This window comes from Condylura cristata, unplaced genomic scaffold (genome assembly GCF_000260355.1).
Source record: "Condylura cristata isolate star-nosed mole 26May11 unplaced genomic scaffold, ConCri1.0 scaffold00026, whole genome shotgun sequence".
Classification (NCBI taxonomy): Eukaryota; Metazoa; Chordata; class Mammalia; order Eulipotyphla; family Talpidae; genus Condylura; species Condylura cristata.
The window spans coordinates 30,831,791-30,847,084 of record NW_004567127.1 but is presented as its reverse complement, the minus strand read 5'-3'; the positions used below and the strand labels follow the sequence as shown (position 1 = coordinate 30,847,084).

Genomic DNA, 15,294 nt, shown 5'->3' with positions numbered 1-15,294 from the left:
AGAGCGGGGAGCAGAACAGGCAGATCGATGAAGTACACTGCTGAGGGGAGCAGCGGGCGGGCCAGGAGAGGTCTGCCATGCCATGTAGTCTCCTCCGGGGTAGGCGGGGATGAATTCATGCGGAAGTGGCTTTAGCTTCTCAGTGCTGTGCTTTAACCCGCTGCGCCACCAGGGAAGGCCTCAGTGACAAGTTTTAAAAGAATAACGCATGCTCTTTGTAACACCTCCAAGTATGCAGAAGTATGCAAAGTAAAAAGCAGAGATCCCACCCACTTCTCCAAGCCCATCTGCTCCCACAACTGATGTTCACCCTAAAATGTCCTGCATGCGCGCACACACACACACACACACACACACGGAGTTTTGTTTGCCTGCGGGACTATGTGTTGTTGATGGTTTTTAGTAGGATGGCATGCACAGCCCTTCTTTTCAGCCTGCCCTATTTCCTTAGCAATTCAACATAGATCCACACCAACAGGATTCAAACCCCTGCTTTGCCAACTCACCAACTACCTGTCTGACCCTCGGTTTCCTCATACGTACAGTGGGGATCAATATGCACCTTCCCCCGGTTGCTGGGACAAATAGGTAGTGCCAGTACTGCTCGAATGCATGGAACAGTGAGCACGGGCACTGGGCGTCACACAGTGAGTCTGAGCTGACAGTCACCATGGTCTTGCCACCTCAGGAAGACCAGCAGACGTGGCACTATCTCAGTCTTTTCAGTGGCTCCCTACCATTCCCTTAAAGGAGTGGGTAGACATTTATAAAACTCTTCTTATATCACTGGCTCCTAGATTTTACTAACCACAAGTCAGACCCCCCCCCCCCCGCACAGACTCCCCGCTGTGACGCTCAGGTGTATCACGTGGGTGCCCCTGGACTCAGGGTGGTCCAGCTACAGCACTGCTGGGTCCCAGGTGCTCAATGAACCTTTCCTACTTCCCTACCCAGCAAATCGCTATCGCCCGGGAGGGCGACCTGCTGACCAAGGAGCGTCTGTGCTGCGGGCTATCCATGTTCGAGGTCATTCTGACGCGCATCCGGAGTTACCTGCAGGACCCCATCTGGCGGGGCCCCCCGCCCACCAACGGCGTCATGCACGTGGATGAGTGTGTAGAATTCCACCGGCTCTGGAGCGCTATGCAGTTTGTTTACTGCATCCCCGTGGGCACCAACGAGTTCACAGCTGAGTGAGTCCCTCCCCTGGGAAGGGAGGGTCACCTTGACCTGCTTGTCTCCCCTTGAAAGTCCTGGGGCCCCTAGAACTCAGTAGGAAGGTGGGCCAAAAGGGTTCTCCAGCAAGTGTCTGATGTGCTCCTACAGCCAGAACACACACCTTGCACTTCACAGACATCAGTTGTGTTTATGACCCTCCACCTGCGCGAAGCCACAACATACGGAAGGCTCAGGTGCTGGGTAGCATAATCTAGCCAATATATATATTTTTAAAGATTTATTTATTTATGTATACAGAACTGGGGTACAGGCCGGAGGAATCCTCTCAGGTGAGAGGATTCACCAGAGACAGAGTGGGGAGCAGAACAGGCAGATTGATGAGGTACACTGCTGAGGGGAGCAGCGGGCGGGCCAGGAGAGGTCTGCCACGCCATGTGGTCACCTCCAGGCAGGGATTCAACTCATGCTGAAGTGGCTTTAGCTTCTTAGTGCTGTGCTTTAACCTACTGCCACCAGGGAGGGCCCGCCAATATTTTTAATCAAGGTAGATAGTGCTCTTGTATGTTTCACAGATGACACTGTATAGTGTTCACATAACTAGTATAGGTGCTGGGAAGCCCAGCATTCCTGTGACTTGCTTTAGTGTCATATTTGCCTTGCTGCTGTATTTGCTTCATTGCAGCAGTCAGAACCCAGACCTGCTGTCTCCCGAGTATGCCTCACTGGTCACCACACTGGGTGCTAGACAGACAGCAATGGGGAGCAGCAGTAGATGGTCCCTGGCCTACTAGGGGAGAGACGTGGTCCATGGAATGAGGGTGCAAGCAGCCAGGGCTGGAAGGTGTCCGAGAGGAGAGATGAGGGCTTGCCAGATTCAGTTCACAGACTAGAACTGATCCTTGGACATGGATCTACAAGCATGGTGCTTGCCCTTAGACAGGGACAGTGACATTCCAGAAGGCCAGGAACTGCGAGAGGCAGAAATGAGCATGCACAAGGGGCTTCAAGTCCTCGGGCATAGTCTACTGAGAATGGATGGAGGCTGGGCTGAGGAAAGGGGTGGCAGGTCTCAGGATCATGACGCTCACTGTCCACCTGAACCCCAACAACACTCCAGGGCTCCAGGAACAGGGGAAAGCTTCCTTGGCAGAGGTCAGGGCCTAATAGTGGTCCCTAAGGCTCCATCCTGACCTCAAAGAAGACAGAAGTGGAGCCTGGTTCTCTTTCACAAAACCAGTGACATATCCAGAGCCCAGGGGGTGAAGAAGGCAGATCAGGCCTGCCCCTAAGGAGCCCAGAACCTTAAGGAACAAGTACAAGAGAGAGGTGAGCAGGCCCTCAGGGCTGTGGGGCCAGGACTAGAGTGGGCAGGCTGTTTTCAGAGTGACTGCAGCCATGGTGAGCAGGAACTGCCTGGTGTAGATGGTGGCTGCTTCTGGAGGACAGGACAGCAGAGGTGACCCTCCAGCATCCCAATTTGCCAGATTGCTGATGGGAGCTGGACACCTGCAGGCTGACTTTTCCAGACCCAAGAGGACTCTCATATACCACACACACACACGCACACGCACACGCACACACACACACTTCTGCTCTCCTAGCCATTGCGCCCAATTCCTGCCTTCGAAGTTCACAATAGCCTGGACTGAAATGGCCCTAAAGTTCCAGGAGGTTCCCCTGGCCCCTTTACAAGCCAAGACAGAGTTTCCTTAAGCTGTGACCTCTGTCAGTCTCAAGGGCTGGTTGAATTTTCCTTGCAAACTTGTGGGGTCTTCAAAGCTATTCTTTCATTAATGGGGTGAGAGACTGACATCTTTGTGACTAGAATGTCTCCATAAAGCCACAGGCCCCAGAACCCATGCTCATAACAGCCCCATACTGGTGAACAGACTAAGACAAGAGGCCTAGGACTGGGCCCATCACTACCTGACCTCTGGTCCAGACCAAGGTCACTCTGCCCTGCCCGCACCCACTGCCTCCTCTCTGCTCACAGGCAGTGTTTTGGAGACGGCTTGAACTGGGCTGGCTGCTCCATCATCGTCCTGCTGGGTCAGCAACGGCGCTTTGACCTGTTTGATTTCTGCTACCACCTGCTCAAAGTCCAGAGGCAAGATGGAAAGGACGAAATCATCAAGAATGTGGTGAGTGGCCTGGGAGACAGGCCAGTCCTGGCCAGCTGGCTGACTCTGGGACAGAAAGGGGGGTGCTGCTTATGGAGGTCCTGCCGCTCACCTCAGGGGGGTGCAGACTCTCCACGATGAGCTTTCTGTATGAGGCCCTGACTCACTGGCTCCCAACCCCAGAAATGAATCAGGTTACCCCACAAGGCAGGGCCAGCTCCCAGCCTGAAATGCACCTGCCGTGTGCACCAGCATGCAGAGGTGACTCCTGTGTGCAGGGACGGGGTGGGACAATGTCAAACAAAGCTGTGGGACATCATGAAGGGACATCTAAACCAGGCTGAGGGCGCCTGAAGCAGGGGAGCCGAGCAGGCTCCTGTGGAGAGATGGTTGGTTTGAGTCCAGAAGGACCAGCAGCAAGTAACCCGGCAGAATCTGGGGTGCAGGAAAGCAGCTAGGCAGAGGCACAGAGGTGCAAAGACGTGTGGCTGAGACCAAGGGTGGAACTCAGGGACCAGCTGAGAGGGGAGAAAGGCAGGAACCACTTCATAAAGGGTCGAATTCATTGTGGGAGAATCTGCATAACACAGTTTAGCATTTCATCCATTTGTGAGTGCATGGTATTACATTTGGTACACTCACAGCGATGCAGCCATCACACCGTCCATGGCTGGGAGTTTCTCGCCTTCCCCAAAGGAAACTCTGCCCCTTCAACACGAGGCCTGTTCTCTACTCTGGACCTCACGTAGATGGAAGCCACTTTGGTGACAGGATTATGGCCCTTAGAATAACACGTGTAAACCTCACCATGACTTCCCCACCTCTCGCCTATCCATTCAGCCTTCTCAGCTACAACCACCTTTTTTGGCTGTTTGATCATGAGTACAGATACCTGTGAAAAGTCTCCATTCCTATTTCTTTGGGATAAATACCTAGAAGGGGTATTTTGCCGCTTCCCTTTTTCTCTTTAACTACGGAGGAACTGTGATACTGTTTTCCATATACCTGCAACATCCCCACCAGCCCCGCTCAACAGTGTCCCCTTTCTCTGCATTCCCCCAGAATCTATGATTTTCTGGGCTTGTTTTGTTTTATTTTGGGGTAATAGGCATCTTCTGAGGCAGGACATGAGATTTTATTGTAGTTCCAATATCATTAGTGTCTTTTTATGTACTTATTGGCTCTTTGTTTAGCTCCTTTGGAGAAATGTCAAGTTTTTTTCTTAATTTGGTTGCTTTTATTATTGAATTGCAAGAATTCTTAATATATTATGGATCTTAATCCCAGATCAGATCTGTGATGCACAGATTTTTTTATGTTTGCCTTTCATTATGTTAATGTGTCCTTTGATGTAGACAAATTTTTAATTTTGATGAAATCCAGTATTCTTTTATTATCTGTGTTTTGATGACATATCCAAGAAATTACTGCCAAATTCAGTGTCATAAGTCTTTCCTCTGTGTTCTAAGAATTTTTTATTGCTTTAGCGCTTACGATGTAATTCATTTTGAGCTAATTTTTTAAAATTTGATATACGAATTCAATTTCAAAAAAATATTCAAATTCATTCTTTGAAACTCCATTTGTTGAAAAGATTGCCCTTCCTATATTGAATGGTCTTGGTATCCTTGTTGACAATCACTTGGCCTACATACGGAAGGGTTATTTCTAGACTCTTTTCCATTGGTCTATATGGTTCAAGACCCTGAACCCCAACCTCACTGAATTCTTCCATTGCTAATGCTTTATTTCTCTGTTCCCTAACCTGCACCTGCCTGTCCCCTTATAGCCCCTGAAGAAGATGGCAGACAGGATCAGGAAGTACCAGATCTTGAACAATGAGGTGTTTGCCATCTTGAACAAGTACATGAAGTCGGTGGAGACAGACAGTTCCACAGTGGAGCATGTGCGCTGCTTCCAGCCACCCATCCACCAGTCCCTGGCCACCACCTGCTAGCTGGTGGAGACCAGCTGCAGACCTTCAACCTGGAGCAGAAGAAAAGGCAGGAGAGAGAAAGCCAAGGCCAGCCTGCAACATGGTCCCACGGACAACATGTGGAATGGACCTGACAGCAAACAAGAACGTCCCCAACACATTCACACCACTCCTAAGGGCTGGGCCTGTGCATGCTCTCCATGACATCTCCATGGTGGTTTTTCCATAGTGTGTAAATGAAAAAACAAAAAAAAAAAGAAACAGGGAAGTATGTGCTTTTTCTTTCTTTGTTCACTCTGCTATGTAAGAGCCCTCGCTTTACCCTCTCATCATCTCACAGCCCTACCCTTATCAGAAGTTGCTTCCCGAAACCTCCTCCCAAGAGGGCAACCTCCTACCCTGTGCCCACATGTGACCCCAGGACTGAAGTCTCAGAAGTCAAGAGAAGGGTGTGGGGGTGCCCTAAATTGTCAGCCTGGCCTGACCGGCAGGCCTGTGCTTTCTGGCCTCACACCTCTGACTACCTGCCCCTTCTTTCCCCGGGGCATCTCCTCTGCTCCAGAGACCAGGGATTCTACTGGCAAGAGTACTCTCGGGCCAGGAATGGAGATCCATAGTACAAAAAACGAAGTGTGAGGTTCTAGGTGCCTTGGCAGATGGTGTTGACTCCAGCCTTCTGTAGACACCCCAGACCACATCCTAGCACCGCTCTCAGGGCATGCCCAGAGAGAACTCAGGAACGCGCTCCCCGCCTGGCCCCGAGTAACTCGGGGCGGGAAGGGGGTCGGTATTTATGAACACAGCCAGCAGTTGCAGAGCCCTAAACAGAAAGCTGTCTGATACGTGGGAAGCTGGATGGGGATGGCGCCTTGATCCCTGAAGCAGATCCGGAACACCAAGTGCTCAGGGCGTGGACACTGGGGACAGCACTGAACAGGCCAAGCATATGCTGCTCTTGGCGCCTGCCAGACACCAAATTAGGGAGCCCCTCTTTGTAGACGCATCAAGGAAAACTCTCATTAGAGAGAAATATGAAGGGGTTATTCGAAGAGAAGCCAAAATCATCACAGGGTCAAGAGGGAGTATAAATAACACTTTTCTTCTGACAGCAAAGAAGAATCCTGGTTTAGTGAATCTGGAAGTTCACTCTGTGGAAGCTAAAAGCCTTCCGGGGACATTTTATCTATGGCTCTCAACTCCCTTCACATCCCTTAGCTTAGAACCTGAGGTGGGGTGGACCTCACTGAGAGACATCTACTTCATTTGCCAAGCGCGACACTTCCTCAGGGTCTCCCAAGGAGCAAGGGGAGGCTGCTGAGAGGGACAGGAGCCCTTGGGGAGTTGTCCTCATTCCCCACCTCATCTTCAGAGGGAGTCTGTGATCCTGAACTTGTAAGAATGCATAAAGACATTGCTGCTGCTTCTCAGACCAGGGAAGAGAGGAGACAAAACTACAATGATTCTCTCCCTCAGGGCAGATGAGTAGGAGTGGCTACCCTGAGTTAAATGACCTATTTTAACCCATGGAAATAGCCAAGGTGTGCCCATAGCACAAGGTCTGGGTGATACACTCACCCTCACCAGGGAGGAGAGGTGTGGCTCCTCAAGTATGATCCAGGGGCCACCTACATCAGGCTTCCTGCAATTAGCATCTGTGATGGAGATTGCTGGACCCTACCCGAAACCCTCTCATCCTGCTTCTGGCAGTAGAGTGGAGAAATCTTCACTTTCCACACAGTATCTGAAGGATGCACGTGGAGGTCTGAGGACCCCTGCAGTGGAAGCTGTCTACACTGCTACCCTTGCTGCTGAGCTCCTCTGGGCCACGAAAGGAAAACTGTTGGGAAGGAAAGTGGGTCCGTGTGGGAGCTGGCAGCTCTCCTTTTGTGGAGCTGTCTCTTCCTAGTCTGATGTCCTGTTTCCCTCTTGATTTCCCAGAGGTAAAGGGAGAGGTGACATGACAGAAGTAACAGATAACACATGCCTTCATAAACCTCACAGTATCTCCAAGCTCCAGGGCCTTCTGAATCTCCAGTCCTATGTGGGAGCAGTAGTTGGCTCGCTCCTACAGACCAGTGACTGGCTGTGAAGATACAGCCTTTAATCCATCTTCCTAACTGGCTTTTGTGGAGTTTGGGTCATCCAGTGGATGACACTGCTCTTTCACCAGCCCACCCCTCCCACTCTGCATCCATAACCCTGAATCGGACCCACTGGGTAGAATCCCACTACTCTCAAGAGACTCGATCTCAGTAAATTGAGGGCTTCACCTTCAGGAGAGACATCTCATTGCCCTGATGTGCCAGTAGCATTTATAAACACCAAACAGGTTCCCTATCTTTCCTCCCTGGTCTGACTGTGCCCCTCACCCCTTTAACTTTTGTGTGTTTAAGAACAGGAAAAACAAACAAACAAACAAAACCTTAGGTTTTAAAGAGTTTTAAAAAAAATTCTGTTTCAGAAACTGTCAAATGTACCATATTTGTATTAAGAGTTGTTGGGGATTTTTGTACAATGAATTTACATTTATTTATGGTGACTTATATTACGGTTGTGATCAAATCATGATGTTGAAGTCTTAAACCATATTTGCTATGCAGCTGAAGATGAATCATATTTTGCTTTGTATTTTGGGGTACCTATGTTGAGTTGATTCACATTTCCATCTCCATTAAAACTGCTTCCAAACTAGTGAAACTGGCCTCCTGGTCTCCTTTCCTCATCGTATCCCTGTTCTCAGTGGTCTGTGGAAGGTCATGTTAAAGCTGATGCCCCGGGAAGTGTCTGGGGGCCAGGACAGTTATCTAGGACAGCAGGGGCATTAGGGTTCTGAGGGTGGGAGTCTGGAGGTGCTGAATCTGGACAGTAAAACTGCAGTTCTGAATACTCACACACAGTGAGGATTCTTCTGTGTTCCATGATGAGGTGGGGGATTCCCTCTGGGGCCAATTTCCCCTGCATCTATTACCTCTATAACAGGACTTTGGTCTTATTTCCCCAGAATAGGTGATTAGGACCCAAAATGAAGAAAAAAGTGTTCAGCAATCCATATATTAAAGACTAAGTAGGACCTGATATCTTTCTCAAAAATCATGTGAGATTTGAAACAGCAATGCAATTAGCCAGCCTTTCTCCACCCCCCCCCCCCCCCCCCAAAAAAAATCTGGACTCCTAAGGTCATAACCTGAAAGAGAATGGAAGGAGATACACTCAACAGTTTGTTTTGTTTGTTTTGCCTCTCGCTGGGTAAATGCATCTTACAAAATGACTTGCCCTGCCAGTATAGGGGAGAGTCCCTGCCTTTCTAGATTTTTAGTCTCCCCAAGTGTAACCCTACACCCTAGTCTGCTGAGTTTTGAAAGGAAGATGGGAACTAAGATTTAATGAGACCTGTCATGTGCAGGCACCATGTTTAATCCCGTCTGTCCCTTTTTCTGTTGGCTAGTCTTAAAGTTCATGGGTTTTGTGCAATGTGTATTGCCATACAGGTTCTCAGTAACGGCTGGGATTTGAACCTACATTTTTTTTTTTTTTTTTTGCATCACGTACAATACACGTTGGACATACTTTGGTGTTGGCAATGTTCAGGTCCAGACTCCACGATAAAATGAGGATTGTAATAAAGTGAACTTCACAAATCATTTGGTTTCACGGTACATTTAGAAGCCATGTTGAAAGCTACTATTCACTATTAACTGCAATAGCATCATGGTTAGAAAGTATACACACCCCCATTCAGGGTGACACAGAGATACCCACTGAGCACACGCTGTTGGAAAAAATGTGCCGAAAGCATGTTCAATACAGAGTGGCCACAAACATTCAATTTGCAAAAGTACACAGTATCTCCAGAGTCCAATAAAACAATGTTTGTCATTTGTTGGGCCATTGGTAGCTAGGAAACATGGCTACAATTGTACCTCTAAGGATGTCAATTTTGGGGAGAAAAAAAGCTATGCTTTTTTTTAAAAAAAAGATTTATTTATTTATGCATACAGAACTGGGGTACAGGCCAGAGGTACAGGAGTGGTGTGAGGATTCACCAGAGACAGAGTGGAGAACAGAACAGGCCACCGATGAAGTACACTGCTGAGGCAGGTCAGGAGAGGTCTGCCTCGCCATGTGGGTCACCTCCAGGGCGGGGATCGAACTTATACTGAAGTGGCTTTAGCTTCTTAGTGCTGTGCTTTAACCCACTGTGCCACCAGGAAGAGCCAAGGCTTTGCTTTTTTAAATGGAGCTTTTCAAAAATAGAAATTTTATGAAGTATGTTAGATGGCATATTATAACTACTTCCAGGTACTTTATAGATTATCTACAAAAGGCTTTTAACATTCTTAAATTTAATTTAGGAAAGTATAAGATGCACTGAAAGAGTTCAGTGGAATCACATTATCCTCAAATAAACAGGAATTTGGTCCTGGAGGAAAATAAAATTTACTTTAAATTTATGTCAACTGAGAGTGACTTATTGTGAACTGTTGCTTATTATTATGAATATTCCCCCCAAAATAAAAAACACCCAAGTCTATATAATACACAAATATTAAGAGTTTATTTTTACAAATTTTAGCAAGATTAGGTTTCCTAATGAAAACGCAAGTGAAAGACACAATGAGAATGGTATTCCCATAGACTATAAAGAAATTGGAACAGTGCAAAAAGAATGTTTTGGGGCCTTTCCTGGTGGCACAAAGGATTAAAGCACAGCACTACGAAGCTAGTCGCAGTCACTTCATGAGTCTGACCCCCAGCCAGGGGAAGTGACCCACATGGCACAGCATATCTCCCTGACATGCCTACTGCTCCCCTCTGCAGTGTGTCAGTCACCCTGTTCTGCTCCCCACTCATGTCTCTGGTGAGTCCTCACTGCCCCTGTACCTCTGGCCTGTACCCCAGTTCTATATACATAAGTAAATAAATCTTTAAAAAAATGTTTTGATGACTAAGAACAGGCGCATTCAGATAATCCCAAGCCAGCTTGTTTTTTGACCATCTAGGTCAGGTCAAAGTGTCAACCTGACTAAAGGAGATCAGAACAGATGAGCTGTGGACTACTTTAGAGAGGTTTCCCAGAATACCCCAGAATGAAAATTTTTAAATATTTCTAGAAATGCTGTGTGTTCTATGTAATGCTTTAAGAAGTAGTGAAATTGTACCATAAGGGATATTTATATGATACAATGTATGAAACAAAAATATCTTGCAACAGTGAATGTACTATATAAAATGTATGGTTCACTTCTCAAGAAGTGTTGTTTTAAGAGTTGTTAAAACACCCTTTCAGAACGAAATTTCTTCAAATTGAATGCAATTTATATAAAAACTTGATTATGAAGATAGTAGTTACTCTCCCATCCCCTACCACGCCCCCCCAAAAAAGTAACTGTGAGATAATGGAAGTGTTAAGTATTGACTAACTTGATTCTGGTGATCATCTGAGAATGCATATGTACATCAGAGCACCATATTATACACCATAAATATATGTATTTTTTCATAATTTTACCCCAGTAAAGTTGAGGAGGCAAAAATCTTGATAATATGAACATAATAATGTCAAAATGGGGCAAGAAAATGAAATATCTAGAATAAATGCAAATGCATTTATGAATTGCACATGTGTTTATTTCGTCCATCCAAACATCAGTGAACGCTCAGAATATGCAGTGATAATTAAACTCAGTCGTCTTTGATATGTTTGCCAACTTTCAGGTCTAGGGGCCCATGACCTTCCACATGCGTTTTCTGTGTTGTAAAAGATAACTCTTGTGTTCAGGGAGATAACACATGTTATAACAGTTTAACAGTATGATTTAGAACTTTTAATATTTTTTTCTTTCCCAGTAACATCGTTAAATTTAATAAGCTGTTTTTCATCTGAGTGAAAAAAAAAAACCAAAAACCCTATAAATAGATCTGCTGAGCCATGCTAGATCCACAAATTAAACTGCTGTGAAAATCACATCTGCAGGCATTTTTGCAGAGCTGTGGCATATTTGCTGCCATTAATAATTTGGTAAATAAGATGCAGGTGGGTTAATAACATTAAAGTCACCATACTATAATGTATCAAACTGAATTCTTGGATTTCAGCACTTTCAATCAAAATTGTAAGGATGCAATTAGAGACTACTAGGAGGGTAACTCATAATACAATAGCTCAAGCAGAATTCAGAATTTTTATAACCCTTTGTGTGACTTTTACTGCCTCAGGAAGGCTTTCACATAATTAATGGGGTTGGTGTGTTAGTATCCTCAATAGAGCTTTTAGTGATTAAGGGACTCAGAGGATTGAGTTCTCTTGCTCCAGCCCCTGTCTGTGTTGGGAGGTGGCTGGTGGTTCCTGCCTTTGTTCCCTAAAGAGAAATAAAGGTGGGAAGGGCACAAAGACACATTGGCTTTCTTCTGAGCAAACCCCCCAAATCAGGCCCTGCTTCCACATCTGGTTTGAATTACTTGGATTTTCTCAGTCTGTGCTCTAAGCCTCTTCCCGCCTTGATTCCCAGATGCTGAGCTGGCTGGGGAGTCCAGAGCTTCCGGCAAGACAAAAAGTGAAGGGTTTCCCTGGGAAAATATGCTGTGAGATGCTATCTGAGCTAAAAATATGCAGCTCCTAAGCTCCACCTTCATCAGTCAGAATGAAACCCAGGATTCTGCCTTCTGGAGTTTCAGACCAACAGGCAAAGGAGAACTCAAAAAGCCCCCTGCTTGGGGCTTTTCTTAAACACTTCCTGGCAGAGGGCCATCCCAGAGCTGGAGAAACACACCCCTTCTCCCCTATGCACAGACCCTAAGGGGTGCCCAGAACTGCCTTCTCAGACAGCACCAGCCCAAGCTTGGCTGCCACGTGGATTTACCCCACCCCCCACCTCCACCTCCACCATTCCCACCTTACACTTAAAGACCCAGACTCAGAAAAAACAATGGAAGCTAAACAATTACACCAGTGGCCTTCTGCAGCCCAACCTGAGGCCCCAGTCTCCCCTTGTCCCCTCAGAAGTTCACAATCACCCCGTCTGCCAAGGATGACCCATGCCCTCTACCTCACCTCTGGTCCTCATAGATTAGGCCTTGCCTGTCCTTCAGGCTCAGATGGCGCTTCTCCTGGAAGCCTAGCCCCCAGTTGCTGTTATCTACTCTGCATTCTGTTCCTGGTCCTCTTGTCAGTCATCAAAATTGCAATTCAACATTAATTGTCTGAAACTTCTCATGTCTGTGAGTAGAAGGACTACTTGCCTCATCACTGCGCCTGTGCCTCTCACAGTGGATGATACACCCAGGGGCTCCCTCCATGTCTGCAGAATAGCTTGATCCCTGTATCCTTGGAAAAGCCCATGTACGTGGTGTCAACAAACAAGCCTGACTTACAGAGGCAACTGTCTTATAAAAGCGAACGGGGACTGACTGGCCGTACCTGAGAGCATTCCGTTGTACTATCCAGTCACGCGTTGCTTACCAATGGGCGTCCGTTCTGAGAAAGGCATCTGTAGGTGATTTTGTGGTTGTGTGAAAGTCACAGAGTGTATTTACACAAAGCTGGATGGCTGAGCCTGAGCCACCCTGGGCTGTGAGAGATAGCTCTTTGGGCCCACCGTCACCTCTGTGATCTGTCTGCTGAAACAGTGCTATGGGGCTTTGGGAAGGACTGGGGAAGACTGTGCGACCTGGGGTCGAGGCAGGAAGGACAGGGACCAAGACAGAATCAGAATAAGGGCTGGACAGGAAGCTGGGGAGCAGTGTGGAGACAGAGCCTGCTGGGACCTGTCCCTGGTTGTGTTCATTTTCTCCCTATGGGATCCTCCTCAGCCTTTTTATGGGGGTAAAGCTGAGTGATTAAAAACCCAGTTTTGTGGGAAGCTACATGCAAAAAAATGAAACTAGATCACTGCCTCACTCCAGTCACAAAAATCAACTCGAAGTGGATTAAAGACCTAGACATAAGAACGGAAACCATAAAATACCTAAAAGCAAAGATGGGTCAAACACTACACGACATACACTTCAGCGACATTTTTAAAGACAGAGCACCCCACGCCACAATAGTGAAGGCAAAGATAAATAGATGGGACTACATCAAGTTAAAGAGCTTCTGTACAGCAAAAGAGACATTACTAAAAACAAACAGACATCCCATTGATTGGGAAAAAATTTTCTCACACAAAAGTAGTGATAAAGGACTGATCACAAAAATATACGGAAAACTGATGAAACTCAACAAAAATAAACAACCCCATCAAAAAATGGGCAGGAGAGCTAAAAAGACACTTCTCTAAAGAGGAAATGCAGATGGCCAACAAGCATATGAAAAATGTTCAACATCACTCGTAATAAGGGAGATTCAAATTAAAAGCACCTCACCCCAGTGAGAATGGCACATCTTCAAATAACTAGCAACAACAAATGTTGGCGAGGATGTGGAGAAAAAGGAACTCTCCTGCACTGCTGGTGGGAATGCAAACTAGTACAACCACTATGGAGAACTGTTTGGAGGTTCCTCAAACTGCTAAACATGGAGATTCCCTACGACCCAGTAATCCCACTCCTAGGTATCTACCCAAAAGACACAAAAACACTGATTGAAAAAGATACCTGCACCCCCATGTTTACTGCTGCTTTATTTACAATTGGAAAAACATGGAAGCAGCCCAAATGCCCAAAAGTAGATGACTGGATAAAAAAGATGTGGTACATATATACAATGGAATATTACTCAGCAACCAAAAAAGAGAAACACATGTCTTTTGCAGCAACTTGGATGGAGCTGGAAAAGATCATGCTTAGTGAGATAAGCCAGAAAGAGAAAGAAAAATACTGGATGGTTTCACTCATAGCAGGAGTATAATGGAGCAGGTGAGAAAATAACAAAAATAATGAACAACCATGTACCAGAGACATTTTGCAGGGGTGAAGTGGGGAATGGGATCAAAAACGTGGGGAGGGGGGGAGGGAAGTGCATGGGATTATGGTGATGGCACATGGGTGACTTGGTGATGGGAAGCCCACGGGGATTACAATTGAGATGGAAAAAAAATGTACAAAATGATGTAAAAATGAACTGTTGTAATTAAAAAAACAAACAAAGAAACAAACAAACAGATTTGCCAGGAAGGTCAGAGCATTCTGAGCAGACCAGGGAAATTCTGGGAATGCGGGCCTTGCAGTGGATGCTCGCATGTATTTACTGGCTCAGTCTCAAAACAAGCAACTGCATTTTTCTTTGGGGAGTCTAATTAGTGTCAGTTGATCTTCAGTTCAACTTAAAAAAAAAAAAAAAGGCGAGGCTTTATATTGGCCCAGCTCCTGGGTCTGCAGCCAATCTAAGGCTGGTGACCTGCCACTCCCCCCCAACCTTATAGCCAGGCCCATCCCAGCCAACAAGCTTAACCATGGAGGGCTGGTTACCCCTGCACATTGGAAGCCATGGAGCAACCTTAACCCACGCTCTGAATTCCTTTGGGGCCCTTCATCCACCCCAACTGGCAAACCAGAATTTCCAGTGTGACTATGTTGGCAGAAAGTTAATGAGCAGCCTTGAGGCTGGGGTGCCCCAGGGGGCAGGGCCACTGCCTGGTCTTCCTTTTCTTGGTAGAAGAGATGCAGTTCAGGGAGTGGAGGCCAAAAGGAGCATGACAGCCCAATGGGGTGGGGAGACCCAAATCTATTCATCGCTTGCACACAGGGTGCTCGCTGGGTGTCTACCAGGTCCCGTGCTTTGTAAAAGCGTCACCTGAAAGAATGGCTGTGACTCAGCCAGCCTAGGTGTGAATGTGGCCCTGCCACTTTGTTGCTGTGTGGCTCCCGGCCAGTTGCTTGTCCTCTGGTGCTGGGCTCTCCTCAGCAGTCAGCTCAGCACAGAGACTATGACCCTGAGCTCCAGGATGCCTGCTAAGCTCTCGCCCATCCTCTGTTGTTGTTTTTAATTTCAATACAAACCACTTACCTTAAGGTTTATCCTTTCCTGGTGAGTTTTCATAATCAATTGACCTTTGATCAACAGAGGTTTAACTACAGAGGTGAGGGGCATCCACTAATACTACTTTTTTTCAAGGGGGAGGT

At 46.8% G+C, this 15,294-nt stretch overlaps 1 protein-coding gene across 4 annotated transcripts in view; it reads left to right on the top strand.

Annotated features, from left to right (window-relative positions):
* The window catches only part of CYFIP2 (cytoplasmic FMR1 interacting protein 2), a 97,014-nt gene extending 89,082 nt beyond the window's left edge, over positions 1–7,932 (top strand). For 3 of the 4 annotated variants that reach the window (XM_012730078.1, XM_012730077.1, XM_012730076.1), the window contains 3 exons: positions 955–1,193; positions 3,173–3,320; positions 5,089–7,932. In XM_012730078.1, coding sequence (XP_012585532.1) covers positions 955–1,193; positions 3,173–3,320; positions 5,089–5,256 — 555 coding nt within the window. In that variant the 3' untranslated portion in view covers positions 5,257–7,932. Of the gene's footprint in view, positions 1–950; positions 1,194–3,172; positions 3,321–5,088 lie in introns of all 4 variants that reach the window. The other variant, XM_012730075.1, reaches the window with a different exon arrangement.
* Positions 7,933–15,294: the final 7,362 nt, after the last annotated feature.